The 18760-nt window shown below is 48.7% G+C and overlaps 1 protein-coding gene across 2 annotated transcripts in view; it reads right to left on the minus strand.

Annotated features, from left to right (window-relative positions):
- The window catches only part of TRAPPC9 (trafficking protein particle complex subunit 9), a 3490818-nt gene that overhangs the window by 1529179 nt on the left and 1942879 nt on the right, over window positions 1-18760 (minus strand). For both annotated transcript variants that reach the window (XM_069621680.1, XM_069621681.1), the window contains exon 19: window positions 7344-7454. In XM_069621680.1, the coding sequence (XP_069477781.1) occupies window positions 7344-7454 (111 nt within the window). The remainder of the gene's footprint in view (window positions 1-7343; window positions 7455-18760) is intronic.

Raw genomic sequence — 18760 nt, forward strand, 5'->3', positions numbered from 1 at the left:
ACGTTGCAGCAACGTTGAAGCTGCTTGCTTTGGTGTCCATGAAATGTCCATATACAACACGGGTGTATATGGACACTTCCATTTACACCAAACAAGGCTTTTTGTGGCACTCCTCCAGTTTAACGGCACCAAAAGGGTACCGTCTATGTGCGCTAGCGCACATATTAAACTGGAGGAGTGCCACAAGAATAGGCTTCCAAAAAGCCAGTTTACAAATGTGGCGGTTGGTTTACAACCCATCCTAGCAACCGCCACATGTATTCAGAAAGTAGCGCATTCCTTCCGACTTCAGAAGAATGCGCCACCTTCAGAATAGGTCTTCAATACCGAAAAGGTCGTTAAGCCTTTTAAAGTCCTTTTCGGTACTTAACACCTTTATGAGAATCGGCCTGAGTATATTTAGTTAATCAACCACTAGACTGCATGGCCGGCTCTCGCAGGCATGGACAGGGCACTGTAGCCTTCCCCTAATGGCCTTTTGCATCAGAGTGACATCAAGATGACGTTTCCGTTCGGGTGGCAGTAGTAAAACATAGTCAGGTAGTACCGGGTCAGGGTTTGCATCTTGGCTGTTCTCTATGCAACTAATCAGCAACATCCAGAATAAAGCTTTATCCTAAAAGACTTCCAACAGCCAGAGAATTAAAAAATGCACTCCCAAGCCAACTGGCTAGCCAGGAAGGACCCTTAGCACCAGAAGCATGAGTAACTGTGCTAACCAGAAGGTTAGCTGAGGGTGGCGATAAGGAGCTGGATGGGAAGCTTTGCTGAAGCCTATGTACAGGTAGAGCTTGAAGCCTATATCGTCTTTTCAATTGTATAGTTCACTCAACTTATGCACTCACGAAACACCTGTCCATGTGCAACCTCCATGCCAGAGCTATGCGCGCCAGCAGGACTGGCTCAGCCTATCATAGGCCACTTGCGCAGTATGAAAGACAAATAACACAGCATAACGAACTCCCAATTGCTTTGGGGGGGTCAAATAGTGTTTTCTTAGGGTGCATCAAGAGTGCAATATATTAACGAGGGTACTATGCACATCCATATTATCATTTGATAACACATGTCTTAGCAACCTTAGAGCACGCCATGGCGCAGCACCTGCTCCTCACCTGCAAAACTAAGCCATTCGATAATTAGAATAACAGAGGGTCAGATACGTCCCGTTGCAAAAGTCAGCATTTTTTAAAAAAGTTTTCTTTAATTGTTTGCTGAAACAATTCGTACATGCAAAATAATTGCACCTTGCACCAATTAAATTCGTTCCCATGTGATATGTTCTCAGGCGCATCTGCTTGGATGAGTCTAACACAAAAAAGACATTTTGAATCTAACCAATCCGAGGAGTTACTGGTCCAAACAAAGCGGTTGCTCACATTGATGTACAATGCATGGAAAAAAGCTTGGGATGCGCGCTTGCTCTGAAGAAGAAAGAGAAAGTGCGATAGGAGAAACACGCTGAACAGCATGACATTGCACGTAGGACATCACAGGCAAGAGAGCGTGCCTGGGGACAATGAGACATGAGGGGGAAGACGATGGAAGAGATCAAAAGAAAAAGAAATCCAGCACATGGACTGGGTCTACAGCTGCAAAGTCAAAGGAGCTGGCGACGTTTGCTGCAGTCTAAAATACAAAAGTGCGCTGAAAACAGACTGAAAATAGTAGCCAGCAAACCATGCCAATTGACGGCTGGCTGGTGCAGTAAGGAGCAGGTTGACCAGCATTAAGGATCAGACCAAGAAAAGAGGAGTGCATTAGGTATTCACAGAAACGTGTACTTTCCATATGTTTCAATGGGAGGGACACGAAGTGCTGTTGGGATTCTGGAGGGAAAAGAAATGTCCTATCGCCAGAGATCATTGAGCAAGGGCTGCGCTGCACTTTGAATGGCACGATTCCAGACAGCCTGGTTGGTCCTGTTCCGGAGCGAACATATCAAAGGCCAGGTACTCAGATGTTACTCATCTTTATATCCCTCTGAGAACTTTAGCCTTTGAAGGTACACCCATTGTGGAAATTTACTAAATGAGAGCGATACAATTTAAAGCAATCTGATGTGCCAGAATCCTGCTTTATCACTGACCTATGGAACTAATCATCTCTGACCACGGTGTCTAGGGTGCATACATCCATTTCCAGTTTCTTTGTGGTGAATCCGTCACTTTCCACAGCTTTATCTTGCATGTGCTCTAGTGACAACGAACACCACACTGATCCATGGCTGCGATGCGGGCGGGCAAACGGTGAACCGTACTATGCGGGTGCTGGGACCAGTTAATCTGAGAGATAGAGAAAGAGAGAGAGAGAGAGAGAGAGAGAGAGAGAGAGAGAGAGAGAGAGATAGAGAGAGATAGGGAGAGATAGAGAGAGAGAGAGAGAGAGTTTGTGTGAGAGAGTGTGTGTGAGTGTGTGTAGCGCCTTATAGTAAACAGCCTACATGTACATCGCACAATTTGAGAATATCCGAAGAGGATATTGTTGGAATAAACACTACCCTACTAAAGTGCTAAAACAAGAACTTTTCACTTTCATCGGTTTCTTTATTCACCAGCCTATTCACTATCGCTTGTTGTACACACACGCTGTACTTGTAACCCTGCTGCCCCAGCACTTAGAAGACAAGTCTTGATTATTAGAATTCTGTCCACCTGGGACTTTTGACCTTTCTTCTTCTTTAAATTCAAGCTTGCCAAATCGCAACTGTTCGCCTAATCTCCAGGCTTTTTTGCACAGCCCATATTACCCTCACCTGGCCAAACAGCACGGCTTGCCAGTTAAACAATGGGCTGGGTAGAGGTTCCTCTGAATCATTTACCTCTGTCAGTCCAGACCCCTCTTTCTATCCTCCTGCTTCTTCCCCAACGTTCACGGTGGCTGTCTCTACATACCGCGTGTCTGATTTTCCTGCACGGGCTGTTCATCGCGCCGATCCCACAACCTTGACCCCACCCTCTGGAACCATCTACCTCTCTTCATCCGACAGGCCCATTCCACCCTGCCTTCAAGCATGCTCTCAAGACCTGCCTCTTCTCTCCTTTCCAACACCAAACCTCCCACGTGCTGTCACTGAAGCCCCCATATTGTCTTGCCATAGTGGAACTCTTCACCAACCAACCGCACTGTGGTGTGAGTGCAATCACACAAATTGAACTAGATGTCCAGTAGCAGAGTTATGTTTAGAAAGATTGTAAGAGATTCCTTTTTGCACTGCATAGAACTAATCACCTCCAACTATCGCCAACCAAAAGAAAACACTGCTGTAGATGCGTTTCCATTTGCTACATTGCCTGGGAGACAACTGCACTGAAAGTGGCCTGGTCCTAGAAAAGGACTAGACATGGAAATACAATATCAAATAGAACTTAGATAAGGCAACTAACCTGGTGGTATGGCAACCGATCCTATTTTGGCATCACTTGATTGGGCCTTTTTGGCCTCGACTGGATTTATTTACCAGCATCAGTCACAATAGCATGCACACACTGTGATGTTACATATCCGTTTGTGAATCGGACATAAAACTGCATGCAACACACACAAGTAGACAAACAGTACATTTGAATAACTTCGAAGTCTTTAAAACCCACAGTTCATTTGTACACTGTTTGGGGAAATGTGCCTGTGTGGCACCTAAGCTCAAGGCACAGACATTTGCTGAGGCTTTGGAGCAGGCTCACAGTCAATAGCAGCCGACCAAACGCAAAAGGTTGACCACCCAAAAGAGTCTAGGTGCCTACCAGCCGAAATACTCCCCTGTAGCCTTTGGACCCACCGCTGTCAAGGGTCCTCGTTCCGGTTCAGGCTACTCCTAACCGCCATCTCCAGACTACAAACGTGTGAGGTTCGGACAAGGAATACGAAGTACCTGTGCCGCTCCATGGTCTATCAAAAGCACTTCTGCCCTGTTTTATACCCTACCACTAGGGGTGTCACGGTATTAGTTTTATGGCGGTACGATAACCTTCTTGCCAAATGACGGTATATCATTGTTATCGCAGTATAGCAGGTGGAGTTAACTAATCTTAACAAATATTTTTTTTAAAAGGTCATAAATTGATGGATTTATCATCACAAACAAAACTAGGCACCCAGGGTCAGAATTGAGCTTTTGAACATACTTTCCACTGAAATGCCACCCCCTGCTTCCACCAAACAACACAAAAACACATGTGTGGAGAGGAGGAGGGGGGGGAGCCCTGCTGCGACTGGCAAAGCAAACTTGATAGCTTTTCTTAAGTGGTCATTTGGGCTTTTAGCTCCCCCACTGGCTACTGGTAAAGCTGAACTTGTTGCCATCTTTATAATCTGCATGCCACAGATCAATGGAGGCTGGTTGTAGTATGCGCTTGTGTTCATACACACCCACTTCCTCTCTCTCTTTATGTTACAGCCTTTAGTTTACTTGCGGGCCAAAAGGTGTTCAGTAATCACGGGCATGTTACCCTTTGATATGGCAGCATGGAATACCCGCAGAGATGAGTGAATTTCTTGGTGTGACTTATTATATGTAAATTCAATGATAGAACCAGGGAAATCTCCCATTGTCATATGTTTAGAAACATTATCCATTATAAATATATAAACCCCAAAGCCGCCGACCCAAAGTAAACCGCTTTCCCTTCTTGGCACTGGAAAAATTCTTCCTATTGCTAACATATTGATTTTGTGTCAGGCACGTGTGGTTTACGGAATGGCATTAAAAACTGCTCCAACTGAAACTACTTTTACCAAGAACTTTTTTTTTTACATTGACTTTTTGCAGTTGAAGTTCTTTAAATTACCATTAAGTCAATACTTTTTAGTTAACTTACGAATACGCAGGCAGGATTTTCCAGCTGTAGCAAGGCAGCATTTTGAAACTTGTCTATGCGCATATTTAGCTGATCCTCCAGGAATCTAAGGCGGCTGCAGAATTGGTCTTTCATTGCGCTCAATCGTTGATCGCCTTGAATGAAAGAGTGACTAGTGGAAGTGCTATAATGCACAGGTCATCGCTTTGAAAATTGGCCTTGACTTGCATTCTTTTGGAACCACATGGCATGGGCATCATGACCCCTCGCTACGACATCCCATTAAACGGAGAAAAGTCACTCATGTGCGGTCTGAAAGCCCATGTCATTGAGTTTCTTTTGTCAAAATGTTGTAGCCAACACAGACACTGAAAGGTTGCATATTGATCTAATCACTACAGCTGTTTACCACCTGCCTGGTGTATTATGAAGGTCTGGTATCGGAGTCACCACTGACCATGTAATCCTAAAGGGACAGCGTTCAGTGGGCGCTGTTGATTTCTTTCTTGATTCTTGCAATACATGTTAATTTACCTTCTTAAAGATAGTGGCAAAAAAAACCTTTGAAAATGACAAAGTTAAAATAAATATCGGCACAAATATGGCATAGACCACCACCTCACCAGAGCCCCATCATTACCATTTTCCTCAAGTCAGAGTGCATTAGGACCCTTGCGGTGAGAGTTCAGAGGGAGGAATGCTTTCATGGGTGGTGTCACAAATTGAGAATTGACCTAAGAAATATTTCACCCCCATTGCTCTGAATACTCCAAATTGAATGTAGAATCTGTCCTGCCTGCTTGAGTCCAGTGCCATATGCAGAAGGCAGGTAGGTGAAGGATTAAGCGAAGCAACAACTCTAGTGCCAATGTGCAAATCTACACAGATTACAGGGGCCCGGGGTGAAGGCAGTTTATTTACTAGCAGAGAGCACCGATAGGCCCAGTGTTCACACAGTCTACAGCAGGGTCGGACTGGAGCATAAAATTGTCTTGGGCGCCAACATAAAAGTGGCCCACAGTTGAAAATGGGAATTCATTCCTTTTGGAACACTGTTTGAATACTACCCAAGAGGGAGATTTTTGATAAAATGTGATGCAAATTGTACATTTAAAAGAATATGTATTCAGCAACAGTGGTCAAAACTATTAGCCGCATAGTGAAGTCACTCAAACTGGCCCACTTTGGCCAAAAAAGTGCGCCACTTTGACCCAAATAACTGGCCCACACAAGCATTTTCGCGTTTTTGGTTCGGCCATGGGCCTTTGGCCCTAAAGGCCAGTGCATGCCTGGTCTACAGAGCTAAAGTTGTTAGTGGACATACATCAGAAGGACATCCAGTTCATTCCCCCTTTGAATTCTGGGATGTGTAGTTCCCCATCTTTCAAATTGGTGGGAAAACTACGAATCTCAGAATTCTAAGCTAAAACAGAACTGCATGGCTATCCGATCCATGACCATGAGAAACTTAAGTTCCTTTAATCTAAACCTTGGGGAGAGTAATTTGATATTCATGAATTCACTGGCTGTCCTTTTTTATTTTACAATTTGCACAGCCAGAGCAAGAGCTGTTCCAATGTGCGTTTGCTCAGTGCAGTAGGACCTTAACTTACTGAACTAATGGCACATGATGCCGGGCCAGGCTGAATGAATACATTTCTGCTCCTGCTGGATGAGTGGTTGCTAAGCAAAGTGCTCCTGGCTCCACTGTTTTGCAAGTCATTGAACGTTTTATTACATTTGTTTACATACGAACAAAAGGAAAAATAAAATGATCACTTTCAGTTCAGTTCAGGCCCTCAGCTCACCCTCGTGATGTCCCTGTGGTCTTGCTAATTGCAAATTGAAAATCGGGACAATCACCAGAGAAGATCTGACCTGTAGCGCGGATCAGCATGACTGTGTGAAAACGTTTAAAATCTGTATGCGGCCTTTAAAATAAATAATGCCTGAAACAAAATAACTTTGTTCTAGTTTGCCCATGAAATCCATGTCTGGCGGAGTCTATGAACTGGAGTCTCAGGTATGCGTATAGAGCCAGTCAGTCAGCTCATCGTTACCAGCTTTGCACGGGGAACACAAAGTTTCAGGCACTGGGCAGCTTTCAACACAATTTGCGCAAAGTCGGCTGATCTTTGACTTGACTCTACTGATCACAGAGAAAGAGCGGTCACAGCAGCAATGCCGAATTTACTAATGTGGTCTCACTTTCCCTATGCGCTTGTCTGCCAAACAAGACCCACTTGGCAAACTGCACATCCAACAGTGCGAGACCAAGACTGCACAGCACTTGCTTACTGCAGCCTTTCCAAATCAGATTGAAAAGCACACTTAACGGTATAAACGGTATATCGGTATAAACAATGTGACGGTTATTATTGTTCAAGTAAGCTGTTCACGGTATCTTTAATGTTATACCGTTATACCGTTACATTCCTACCTACTACTCTCCCCCACGGTCTGCAGCTGCATGGCACATGCACTGCCCCGATGCTGCATTCATGTAAAGTAAGAGGAAGCTTCACACTTATTCTTGAGCGCACTCACCGCTGGCACTCCCCGGCATGAAGCACAAGATCTTCGTTATTCTTGGCACTAATGGTCAGCTCGTGTTCCGTTGAATTGAAGACATCCAGGAGCAGGTGGCACTGCCGGGTGCTGAAAGGAAAAGGGAAAAGACGCCATGTTAATAATGATCATAGCCGTCCTTCTATATGTGCTACTGGGCGCATGCGCAATCAGAGTGGCACCCACGGGCTGAGTCTTCCCAAGAGTCAGTTCTCAGTCCAAGCCACTGGAGAACTAAGCACTGCATGGTAGAGTGAAGCCAAGAGTGAGGACAGCCTTCCGTTCAGTGTCCTTCAAAAATGTCAGTGCACTTGGGTGTGTCTTCCCTGCTGTGCTGTGGCTCGAAAAGAACTGCAAACTGTACTGCCGGGACAAGCGAATGCCAGTAGTCCCACCTTTCCAGCTTACAAATTCTTTTCAGTAGTTTGAAAACAGGCAGGCGCCCAAGGGCAATTATGCTATTGTGTTCAGCCATTTCCTTCCACACAGCAAACCTGCAGGCGATAAAATAAGTTGTGTTGTTGATAAAATAAGGTTTTATTTTATCAACAACACAAAACACACCACACTTGAGTTTAGAAATAACCTGTAGAACAGTGCACAAAGCAGGAAAAATGAGGAATAACAAAACTAGCCCTAGAAGAGGATTGCATAGCAAGCCCTGCCTCGCTCTACAGTGCCCATGCACATCGATCAATGGGGAATTAAATGCCAGAAGATGGAGACGGTGACCCCATTAGCTCCCCGGGTGCTGCTGTACGCAGGTGACAAACTCCAAGAAAGTGCCACACAAGGTGCATGACGTTGAATGTTACAAGTCCTCTTTCTATTATAAAGATCATGGTTCATTCAGTGAGTAGAGGCTCAAGCAAACAACACCAACAGTACATTCTGGGAAGCCTGATTACAGGTTTAATACTGCTATTAGAAACTCAATGTTTAATAAACATCATGGACGCCATCGGACCAGTCAAGGGAACAATCCCCAAACACAGCCCTTGCTCCATATAGAAAAAGTAATTTGTTTTAGTTTTTAATTTTGAATGAATAATATCTCGTTTTATTTTCCGTTTGAATTAATAATATCTTGTTTCTGATTCGGTCCCGAAAAAGCAAAACGATCGTGCAGGAAAGCAGTGCGTAAAAGCACCTTCAATTCTCATTCCCATGAAGAAATGGAAATAAAGGCCATTCTCTGCTTGGACGTCATCGTACTGTAGAATTGCTAAATAAACCCACGTCATTACTTGAACTGTCGCCCACTGCATAGCTGTGCTTCTACAGCACTAAATCAGAGCCCTTTCTTAAACTCGACCATGTGGCACTCTATGACTGTGCCTCGCTATGGAAGCAGATTAGGCAGCAGACTACTAAACTGACCCATAAGCCTTTGCTCTTTGGGGTTTAAAAAGTAGGTGCGGGACCTAAACCTAATCATTAGAAAAATGTACCAAGCTGCACAAGATTCCGAGATCATCCACAGAGAGTAAAAACATCGTTTGGATTTGTTTTCGTTTAGAAGCAGGGATGCCAATTTTAATTTGGAATGACTTACAATAACACATTTACAGATGGCAGATGTATTTCTTTGAAAGGGGGCCTGTACACACCAGCGACAAAACCGATCACAAAATATGACAAACAGGTGACTTGCGACTAACCAACAGTGCACAGAAGCATATCCATCATGCCTTTGCCCACAATGTATGCCATTATAGAAACATGTTCACACTGGCTCTGCCCACTCATGTCTATGGCACTTCTCCCCTTCCCTCTTCAAAGCACTTGAGCGATCTGAAATGACACAAGGCCTAGTAAGATTGTTGTTTTGTACTCCCTTGTTTCCCCGTCATTGTCTTGCTGCGCCTAGAAACACTCGTGTACAAGCGCGTTATAAATGCCATATCCTATCACATGATGGCTGCCCAATATATGCGGTTCCATGTGATAATGTTGCCTGGAAAAAGTTGCCAGGCAGCCAACTTTATTTTTCTGACCCCAAAAATACTTTCCCCATCTATTCTAGGAGGGGTATAATCTTTTATTATAAACTCCAATTCTAGAAAATTTGGGCAAAGTGGTTGATTTTACTGAGGGTGCATTTGCTTCGGGAAATATCGTCCCCTGGCAGCCATTTCCCAGACAACTTTGTTTTATCACTGGACCCCATATATGCCAGTAGTCCCATATAAGAACATACTCATGTTTGTCTTGCACATAATATATTACACAGAGTGCTCTTCTTCAAGTGTCTGATACTCTGCACTAAATGGAAAAATTTGAAACTTTGCTTGGAATAGTCACAATAAATATTGCAAATAATGTGTGACCCATGAATTTACTCAATATTAATATCATGAAAATATAACACGCAATGATAAACTTGAGGCCCAGTTCACACTGAACTTATTGTGCAAAAATAATTAATACAATACTGTGATCGCACGAATCCATAGAAAAGTCACATTACAGAAGACAAACACTTTTGTTCCTGGATATATTTGTCCAAGGGACTCTAGCAATGATAGACGCAAAGCAGGAGAATAGGAGACACAAAGATTCAGGAAGGGGTAAAAGTGAAAGTTAGGGGATTTTCTACCGACAAATTCCATCTCAAAACAAACCAAACTGCAGTATTTCTGTGTCCCTTCCAGGTCTGTTTGAATTACTATATTTATTGATTTATTGAGGATAAAAACAAAGTATGGCATTATTACAAACATAATAACTCTTCGTATTGCCATTTACTCATATATTGAGCTGTAAGGATAACGTAAGAAAAGGTTTGCTTCCAGCTAGTCATTCTTCCTTTACTCATGGCAGCACAATCACTCCTCTAGGCCTAGAGTGATCAGCTATCACTCTAGCTAGACACTGTCAGGGTAATTCATAGAATCCAGCGCACAAGTAGCGCACGCGGCTGGCGCACAGCGTGCGCCTGCGATAGTCTGCGCCAGGCACGTGCGCTAAAACTGATTTCCGCGCACAGCGAATTCATGGATTTCATGCTCCCAAACCAGCCGTGGCGCAGAGAATCGCAGCGAGCCTGCAGCAGCGCCAGTAACGCCCCCAAGAACGCCCTCGCGCAAGGAAAAGCCATCAAAATCGCTAAATCATCGCTAAGGGCTGCGCTAACCCTGGACCACTTCACAGGGCAGGCAAACAAGGAAAGCAAAGCGGGCAATCTTCAAATCAGGAGTACGCGGGAAGTTCTACACGCGACTAGGCAGGGAACGTGAATTACAGGGGTACGCGGGAATTATCACACGCGAACAGCCAGGGAACGCGTATTACAGGGGTACGCGTGAAGTAGAACACGCGATAGGCCAGGGAACGTGTATTACAGGGGTACGCGTGAAGTAGAACACGCGATAGGCCAGGGAACGTGTATTACAGGGGTACGCGGGAATTATCACACGCGAACAGCCAGGGTGCGTGTATTACAGGGGTAGCGGGAAGTTCAACACGCGATTGGCCAGGGTACGTGTATTACAGGGGTACGCGTGAAGTAGAACACGCGACAGGCCAGGGAACGTGTATTACAGGGGTATGCGGGAATCATCACACGCGAACAGCCAGGGTGCGTGTATTACAGGGGTAGCGGGAAGTTCAACACGCGATTGGCCAGGGTACGTGTATTACAGGGGTACGCGTGAAGTAGAACACGCGATAGGCCAGGGAACGTGTATTACAGGGGTACGCGGGAATTATCACACGCGAACAGCCAGGGTGCGTGTATTACAGGGGTAGCGGGAAGTTCAACACGCGATTGGCCAGGGAACGTGTATTACAGGGGTACGCGTGAAGTAGAACACGTGATAGGCCAGGGAACGTGTATTACAGGGGTACGCGGGAATTATCACACGCGAATAGGCTGGGTGGGCCCTCACAGGTGTACCCTGTACACCCTCCACGGCCCCTGCAGGCAGCCCACAAAACAGGGGACTACCCTGCACACCTGATCATGTCCCCCTGCACCCCCATCCACCAGGGGCACCCTCCACCAGGCCCCCACCCATGTCTCCCACCACCCCCACCCCCCAGCAGTGCAGGGGCACCTGCCAGCAGGCCCCCACCCATGTCGACCACCACCCCCACCCCCCATCCACCAGGGGCACCCTCCACCAGGCCCCCACCCATGTCTCCCACCACCCCCACCCACCAGCACTGTGGGGCACGTGGCCAGCAGGCAGTCAGGCAGCAGCAGATGGCAGGTGGGAGCGTGCTCAGGGCTCTGGGGGACTGTAATTTGGCCTCCTGGCCAGGAGCGTGGTCTTTCGTGTTTGAACGCGTGGACAGCCTGATAGGGAGTTATTTTGCACGTGAAAATCCCACACTCAGCGAATCGCGCGAAAACCCGTCACCAGCATATGTGCGTCTATAGTTACCTGCACGTGCAGTGTCAAAGCGTGTGATTGGTGAAAATGGATCTACACGCAGGAGTGACAAAGCGTGTGATTGGTGAAAATGGATCTACACGCAGGAGTGACAAAGCGTGTGATTGGTGAAAATGGATCTACACGCAGGAGTGACAAAGCGTGTGATTGGTGAAAAGTGAGCTACATGCAGGAGTGTCAAAGCGTGTGATTGGTGAAAAAGGATCCACACGCAGAAGTGACAAAGCGTGTGATTGGTGAACATGGGCCAAGCACGTACACGCCGTAAGTGACGCTGTACGTGTGGGCCTGTATATAAGGTAGTGTAGAACACCATTTCCTTGTACGTGCTTTTCGTGGAGAGCGAGTGGGTGAATTCTGTACTTCTTGTCGTTTCACACGCGATTTACTTCACGGCGTTTCCAGTTCGTACTCCCTGTTACCTCTGACAGCTTTTTCTCTTTTTCCTCTTGTACTGGTTTACCTGGGCCTGTTCCCTCAAACAGTGTCCCCTTCTACTGTTGTCCTGTCTCCTCAGACAGCGTACACATCTTCTTTTGGCGGGGGTGTTGCCAACCAAACGCGCTCATTTTTCACGCTCTTTTACCTGGCAGACGGTGAGTCACGCACGTATCTAACTTCTGTGCTTGCCCCGTGTGTAGCCTACCCCTTCAGAGGTCATTCTAGGCTGCGTGTGACACGCATACGTTCATTTAAGTGTTACTGGATGCCACAGCGTAGTGCAGGGTTTTCCATCTGCACACGTGGTCTAGGAGGGGTATTGTGCACGTTCCTTAACTTTTTTGGGGTGCCTGTGCGTTGCGTGACCCGTCATCTTTCCCCAGGGGTGTCATATAGCCTTGCCACTGCACTAGGGTACGAATACCATCTGGTACCCAACCCCTTTGACACCCAATTGCCCAGGACAATTGTGCACACCGACTCCCATACGCACAATAACATCAGTGCCATGGTTGGGAGGCGTGCAAGCCGTAAGGGTGGCAAAGGTGGCCGAGCCACACGTGGTGGCCGTGGAGGATCCACTAGGGGACGTGGTTGTGACTTGCAGGGTGCCCCTGTCCCCCCCAGTCTGGAGGACCAGTCAGGGACACCCATGCCCCCCCCCGTCCCCCCCCCCAGTTGAGGGTCATGTGGCTGATACCAACCCTGATCAGCCCTTGTCGGACCAGCCCATTGTGGCACCAGACCTGTCCGAGGGTGATCCCATCGCTGACATCCAGGTCAGCAGGTCCACTGCACGTGCACCAGTGCACATTGGTGTCATCAGGGCACGCGCATCTATGCCAGATAGGTCATCTGCTGGCCCCCGTAGCCAGGGTGTGGCTCCATCCACCCCACCTCTCATACACCCTGCCAAGACTGTGTCGGTCCTAGTTCATGCACCTCAGATCAGGCCTGACCCCATCCCTCTACCCCCAATGCCTGCACCTACTCCCATGCTGAGTGTGCAATCCCACACACCCAGTACTGAGTCCACCACGGCTCCTGCCCCTAGTGTCCACAGCGGCGTAGGACACTCTGGATCCCCACCCCCTTCCAAGCGCAAGAGGAAGAGTGCACGTCCGGCACAGGCTGATGCCCCAGGCACGGCTGCACAGTCCGGCCCATCAAGGAAGCCAAGCTTCACAGACGCCGAACTGAATGCACTTGTTCAGTATGTGTCAGATCATGATAGGGAAATGGTCATCGTTGCAGGGTCCAAGACCACACATGCCAGACGCCAGGCACACTGGCAGACCATTGCTGACAGAATAAGTGCCCTTGGAGTAGTGAGGCGCACAGCTAGTGATTGCCAGAAGCGCTGGAATGACCTTAAGCGCAGGGCAAAGGATAAGCTGGCCTCAAGTCATGCCGCAACCTTGGTGACTGGAGGTGGGTCCCCAGCACAGGAAATAGAACTCACACCACACGGGTCCGTAGCTGGATCCTACGTCACCGAGGGACAACTCCAAGGTGTGGGAGATCTCCCTGATTACGAGGCATCATCCGGTGAGTGCACTTGCATGTGTGTATTATCCATGTGCATGGTGTGTGTGTGAAGCATTCATGTTGGGTGCCTGTCAAGGGGGTGTGTGGCAGAGTTGATAGTGGCACCCATGTGCCTCATCCAGTATGTTCAGTGCAACACCATCTGCCCACAGCACTATCCCTACTGGCAACAGTGCACATATGGCCCTACACCATGGAAGTTGCCCTTGAATTGTCATTTTGTCACTACATTGTTGCTCATACTCCCCTGTCTATTCATCTGATGTCTTACATACCATTCCTATACTTTCCCCCAGCCATTCAAGTTTCATCTTCACATGCCTGACATGCAATGATACCACATGCTAATGCGTCCTCTGTATATAAATGCCAACCAACATGCTGTCATACTGTGGATGTTGCCTTGACATCCACCTCCTACCTGTGTGCTTTGGTACCGTCTGGTTTCGAGCCCCATTCCCTCACACTCCATGATGCTCTTCATGGTCTATCTTCCCTGACTCCTACAGTTCAGACCATCGTGCCCTACTCACGACACTTGCTTGCTAACAGTCAAATGAGGGCACCCTGCCCTCCATTGCGACCCACCCTATTGCTGACAAGTGCATCTGAGCCTACTCAAAGCTAACCCTCACTGACATCTGCTCATACATGCCTTTGCCTGTCCCATTGACCCTTCACATGGTCCCTGTCCTCTCTCCTTGCTCCTCTTCCACCATCAATGGTGGGACCCGTTGGGGTGTACTCCTGGCCTCCTTCCAATCCTCAGAGGCCACAATTGATGTGCATGGTAATGGGAGCATCTCAGTCCAAGGCCCTTAGGCCAACCTCATTCTCCTTGAGAAATGCTACCCACATCTCATCAACTTCCTTTCCTCTCCTGCTGTCCCCCCTCCTCTCTCCTCATCAATCCTGCACTGCCTCCCTGCACCCTCCCATGATCCTTCTCCGCCTCCCACTCCAACTCCTACACATGCTGGACCTCTGATCTCTAGCACTCCCCGTAAGTCCTACAAGGCTGTCAACCTCCTCCACAATTACACTCCTTTCACTGCGGCTGCATCAGGCATTCCTCCGACATCTGTCACTTACATGAGGTTATGCACCTTGACATCCTTGGTCTCATGGAAACATGTCTGACGGCCAGCTCTGTCTGCATCCTTCACACACTCCTACCTGATGTTCAGGAGACCCTCTCCTTGGCCCGCCACTACTGTGCAGGGGGGGTGTGCCCTTGGCTTCCCTGAGGGTATTCCTGCCACTGTCACTCCTACTTAGACCTACTCCACTCTGGAATGGCTTGTGTGACGTCTCTCTCTACCACACCTTGACATTCACAAACTGTGCGTACTGTGTCTGGGAAAACTGGTCAAATGTACTACTTCCTTTCTGAGTGTCCTCACCTCTCCTCCTCACTCATGTCCCCAGACACAGAAATCCTCTTCCTTGGTGCTGTACGCATCCACCTGCATGCTTGTTGACCCCCCCACATGACCTTTCTGTGACCTCAGCAACTCCCTCTCACCCTCTAGACTCCCGTCTGTCCCTACTCATTCTGCAGGGCACACTCTTGATGCTCTGATCTCATCTGACTTTCCCCTCTCCGTCCATCTCTGCACTCCTCTCTCCTGGAGTGATCACATTCTCCTCTCCTCCCAGCTCACCCTCACCACCCCACAGGCAAAGCCACCCTCACCACTGTCACACACCTTCTTGGTATTCCAACCCATGAAGTGTGTGTCAGTCGAGGCTTATGCTGCCAAAATCTCCCCCCATCCAGCTCCCCCTTAGGCTCACTCCCATCCTGACAGGGCCCACTCCATGCTCCACTCTATGTCAGGTACACTGGATGTCTTTGCCACGGTCATGACCACCTGTCTGAAGCCCCATGCCAATGCAGAGTCCTGGCATGACTCGTATCTTGTGAACCCAAACCACAGGTGCCGGGTGGCAGAGAGGGAATGTCCTGCATCATGCTCATCCTCTGGCAAACTGGCCTGCCACATGCTCCAAAGGCAATAGCGCCTCACCCTTTTCACCAAGATGAGATCCCCAATCCAAGGGCACATATCTGCGGCATGTGACAACTCTGCAGGACACATAGAAATCTGCAAGGACCTTGCCGAGCCAGATGCAGTGTGTACCTCCCCTGTCCCCTCCGAGCCCACAGCACTGCATGATTGCCTCTGTACCCCTATAGGCCACCCCCCCCAGCACTTGTCTGCGCCTAACACCATCTGCCCTTGACGTTAAGTCCTACTTACCTTGTACAGCACTTCCAGCCGCCACTTCCCCTTGCACTTCATTGTGCCACCCACCCCTGCACTTGCGTGACATGAATGACACCAGCACCAGTAGGATTGTTGACTGGCATCCCCTTCTGCCCCACCACCCCTCAGTGCTCCGCTGTACCTTCATACATTTCTGGACCGGTGCTTCACGAATGCTATATGATTCCTGTACAGGTGATGGGGAGGTTGAATCTCATTGTTTACTGCATTTTGTTGATGTAGACAAGGCACTGTGCATCGTGGCCAATTTGGACTAGCAGATCCATGTACAACATGTTAACTTATTGATGTGATGATGCAATGTCAGGACCAGAGTGGTTGAAATCCAAAAAAGTGCCCTCCTCTCCCTCTTCACTTGGTGGCTATGTCACATGCCATGTGTGTGATGGCATGTGCCTTTGACATGGCAATCACTGGCCAATGTGTGATGGCAGTGCTAGGCAGCATGGTGAGCAGGCGTTGCTCTCCAATCTGTACATTGTATGCCCTGAGCCTCCCCTACAGACCCAGTGATGGTGAATGCATAGGAGGTCTCCCAGTCATGTGGGACATGTGTCGTAGAACTACTGCCTCTGTTGTTCATCAGCCCTTGTTGCATGCCATGGTGCTAATGCCTGTTTCCATTTTTCTCTTTCATGTCTTTGCAGGGGACGAAGCACTTGTTGATGCTGGGGATGTGGTGGTTGAGCCGTCCCAGGAGGGCAACCCGGGCCGACCTTCCACAAGTGAGGGACGTGGTGTGTTTGTGGGTGAAAACCCACAAGTGCTGCAGGTCGTGCTGTCGAGGGGTGTCGCTGGGGGTTCCTCCCCCGAGCAGTATTCAGGTGTAGACTCGGAGGATGACACCTATGTGCAGTCGCAGGTGAGTGTTCTTGGGAGAGAATCTCCTCTGTCCGACCCACCTGCAGCCGGGCCATTGCCCTCAATGGGGATGTCAGTGTCGGCAGCTCAGCCTCCAGTGGTTACGGATGCAGGGCCACACCACACAATCTCTGATCCTGTTCCTGGGGCTGCAGATCAGAGAGGGAATGCAGTCCTGCAGCCTGAGGCCTTGCCGGCACAGCAAGGCGCAGTCCGCCTTGCCCCAGGCAGGTGTGGTGCCCGTCAACGTGGTGGCCGTATGCCACCTGGCAATACCGCTTGGTAGCAATCCATCTACGGTATGGCCACCCAACAGGCAGCATCATCCGAGATGATTGCACAGGCCATGGATAGGGTGGCCACTTCCATTGTCCCCCCAGAAAGGCTGATGGAGCGACTGGAGCAGGCTACAGAGTCCATCTGCCAGGCACACAGGGAGGACATGTTGGCGTCCAACATGGACAGGCGGGCGGCACTGGCGACTCTGCGGGAATCACTTTCCATGGAGTCCCAGCGCCACAGGGAAGGCCTGAGGGAAGAATCCCATCACCTCAGGTCGACCCTGTTAGAGCTTGAGGCTTCATCCCATAGAAGGACAGAGGAGCAGCTGGAGCGTCTGACACGGACGCTCTCGGCCGAGATGCAGGCAACTCGTGCGGAGGTCAGGTCATCCCGGAAGTTACTGCATGGGGACCTCCGCATGATTATAACCCAGAACCAGAACTACCAGACCCGCCTGCTTGCAGCCATGGAGGAGCAAACTCGTGCTTTGCGTGGGCTGCCTCCCATTGTCACACCATCTTCTGAGGCAGCTCCCCCACCTCCTGAGTCAGCTGCAGGGTCTGGCCAGAGCGATAGCGACTCATCTCCCACAACAGAGTAGCCGTGTGGGCCACGAGCCTATGGGGTGTTTTAGTTTCCCATGATCCACACAGGTGGATTGTGGCGTGCATCCTGTCCTCGGACCTCATAGGTGCCCCCCCCCCCCGCCGGCCCTTTCATGGCCATTTTTTCTCAATTTTTTTTTCTTTTCCAAGAGTGTTGCCTTGTGTGGGTACCTGGGCATACACTGTATTGTGGCTGGGCACATGCAGGCTTGTCCTGAGTTTGGTTTCGATGCTTGGGTACCAGACATCCACACCCCTCCTGCTTCCGTTTCCATGGGCTTGCAAAGGGTGTGCCCAAGTGACAGCAAATTACACGGTGACATTGGACTCCCATGAGCTGTTGGCCAGTCCATAGTCAATACTGTGTAGACATTCATAGTGTACATTGTTGTTGCACCTAACTATGCATGATGGTTTGATATATGCCTCTACTTACATATGTTGCTCATGTTTTGCAGGTATTTCACACAGTTATTCACACGGGCATACTCTCTGGAGTCAGACTACATGTCGGTAGATGTGCACTGACACTTTTGCGTGGCGCCATCACTGTACATCTGGACGGTGAGGACATACCAGCAGAATCAGGTAATGAGACTACCATTGTTTACATGCATTGTGTCTTGTTTGGGTGGGCTTCAGGGTGGGTTGGTGTGTAATTTGATTGAAATTACTCTTACACAGGTGTGTAGTAGTGGCTCCAGCGCGGTTAGCTGTTCAAGTGCGGCTATGTTCCATTTGGGGCACTGCTATTTGTGACACCGGTGTCATGTTGTGATGGCCAGTTTGTTTGCTCTCACATACCATGACATGGTGTCCTCAGTGGCGGGACTGTGAAGGGAATGGGTGACATGGCAATGTTGTAATGTAGTGAATCGCCTGTGGCAATGCATATTTGATTGATGGAGTTGTGTCTTTTCGTTGTGATGCATTGCTGGTGTATGTGTAGGTAGGGGTGCACACATAGTGAC

This window comes from Ambystoma mexicanum, chromosome 5q, assembly GCF_040938575.1.
Source record: "Ambystoma mexicanum isolate Mex_15411 chromosome 5q, UKY_AmexF1_1, whole genome shotgun sequence".
NCBI classification, from domain to species: Eukaryota; Metazoa; Chordata; class Amphibia; order Caudata; family Ambystomatidae; genus Ambystoma; species Ambystoma mexicanum.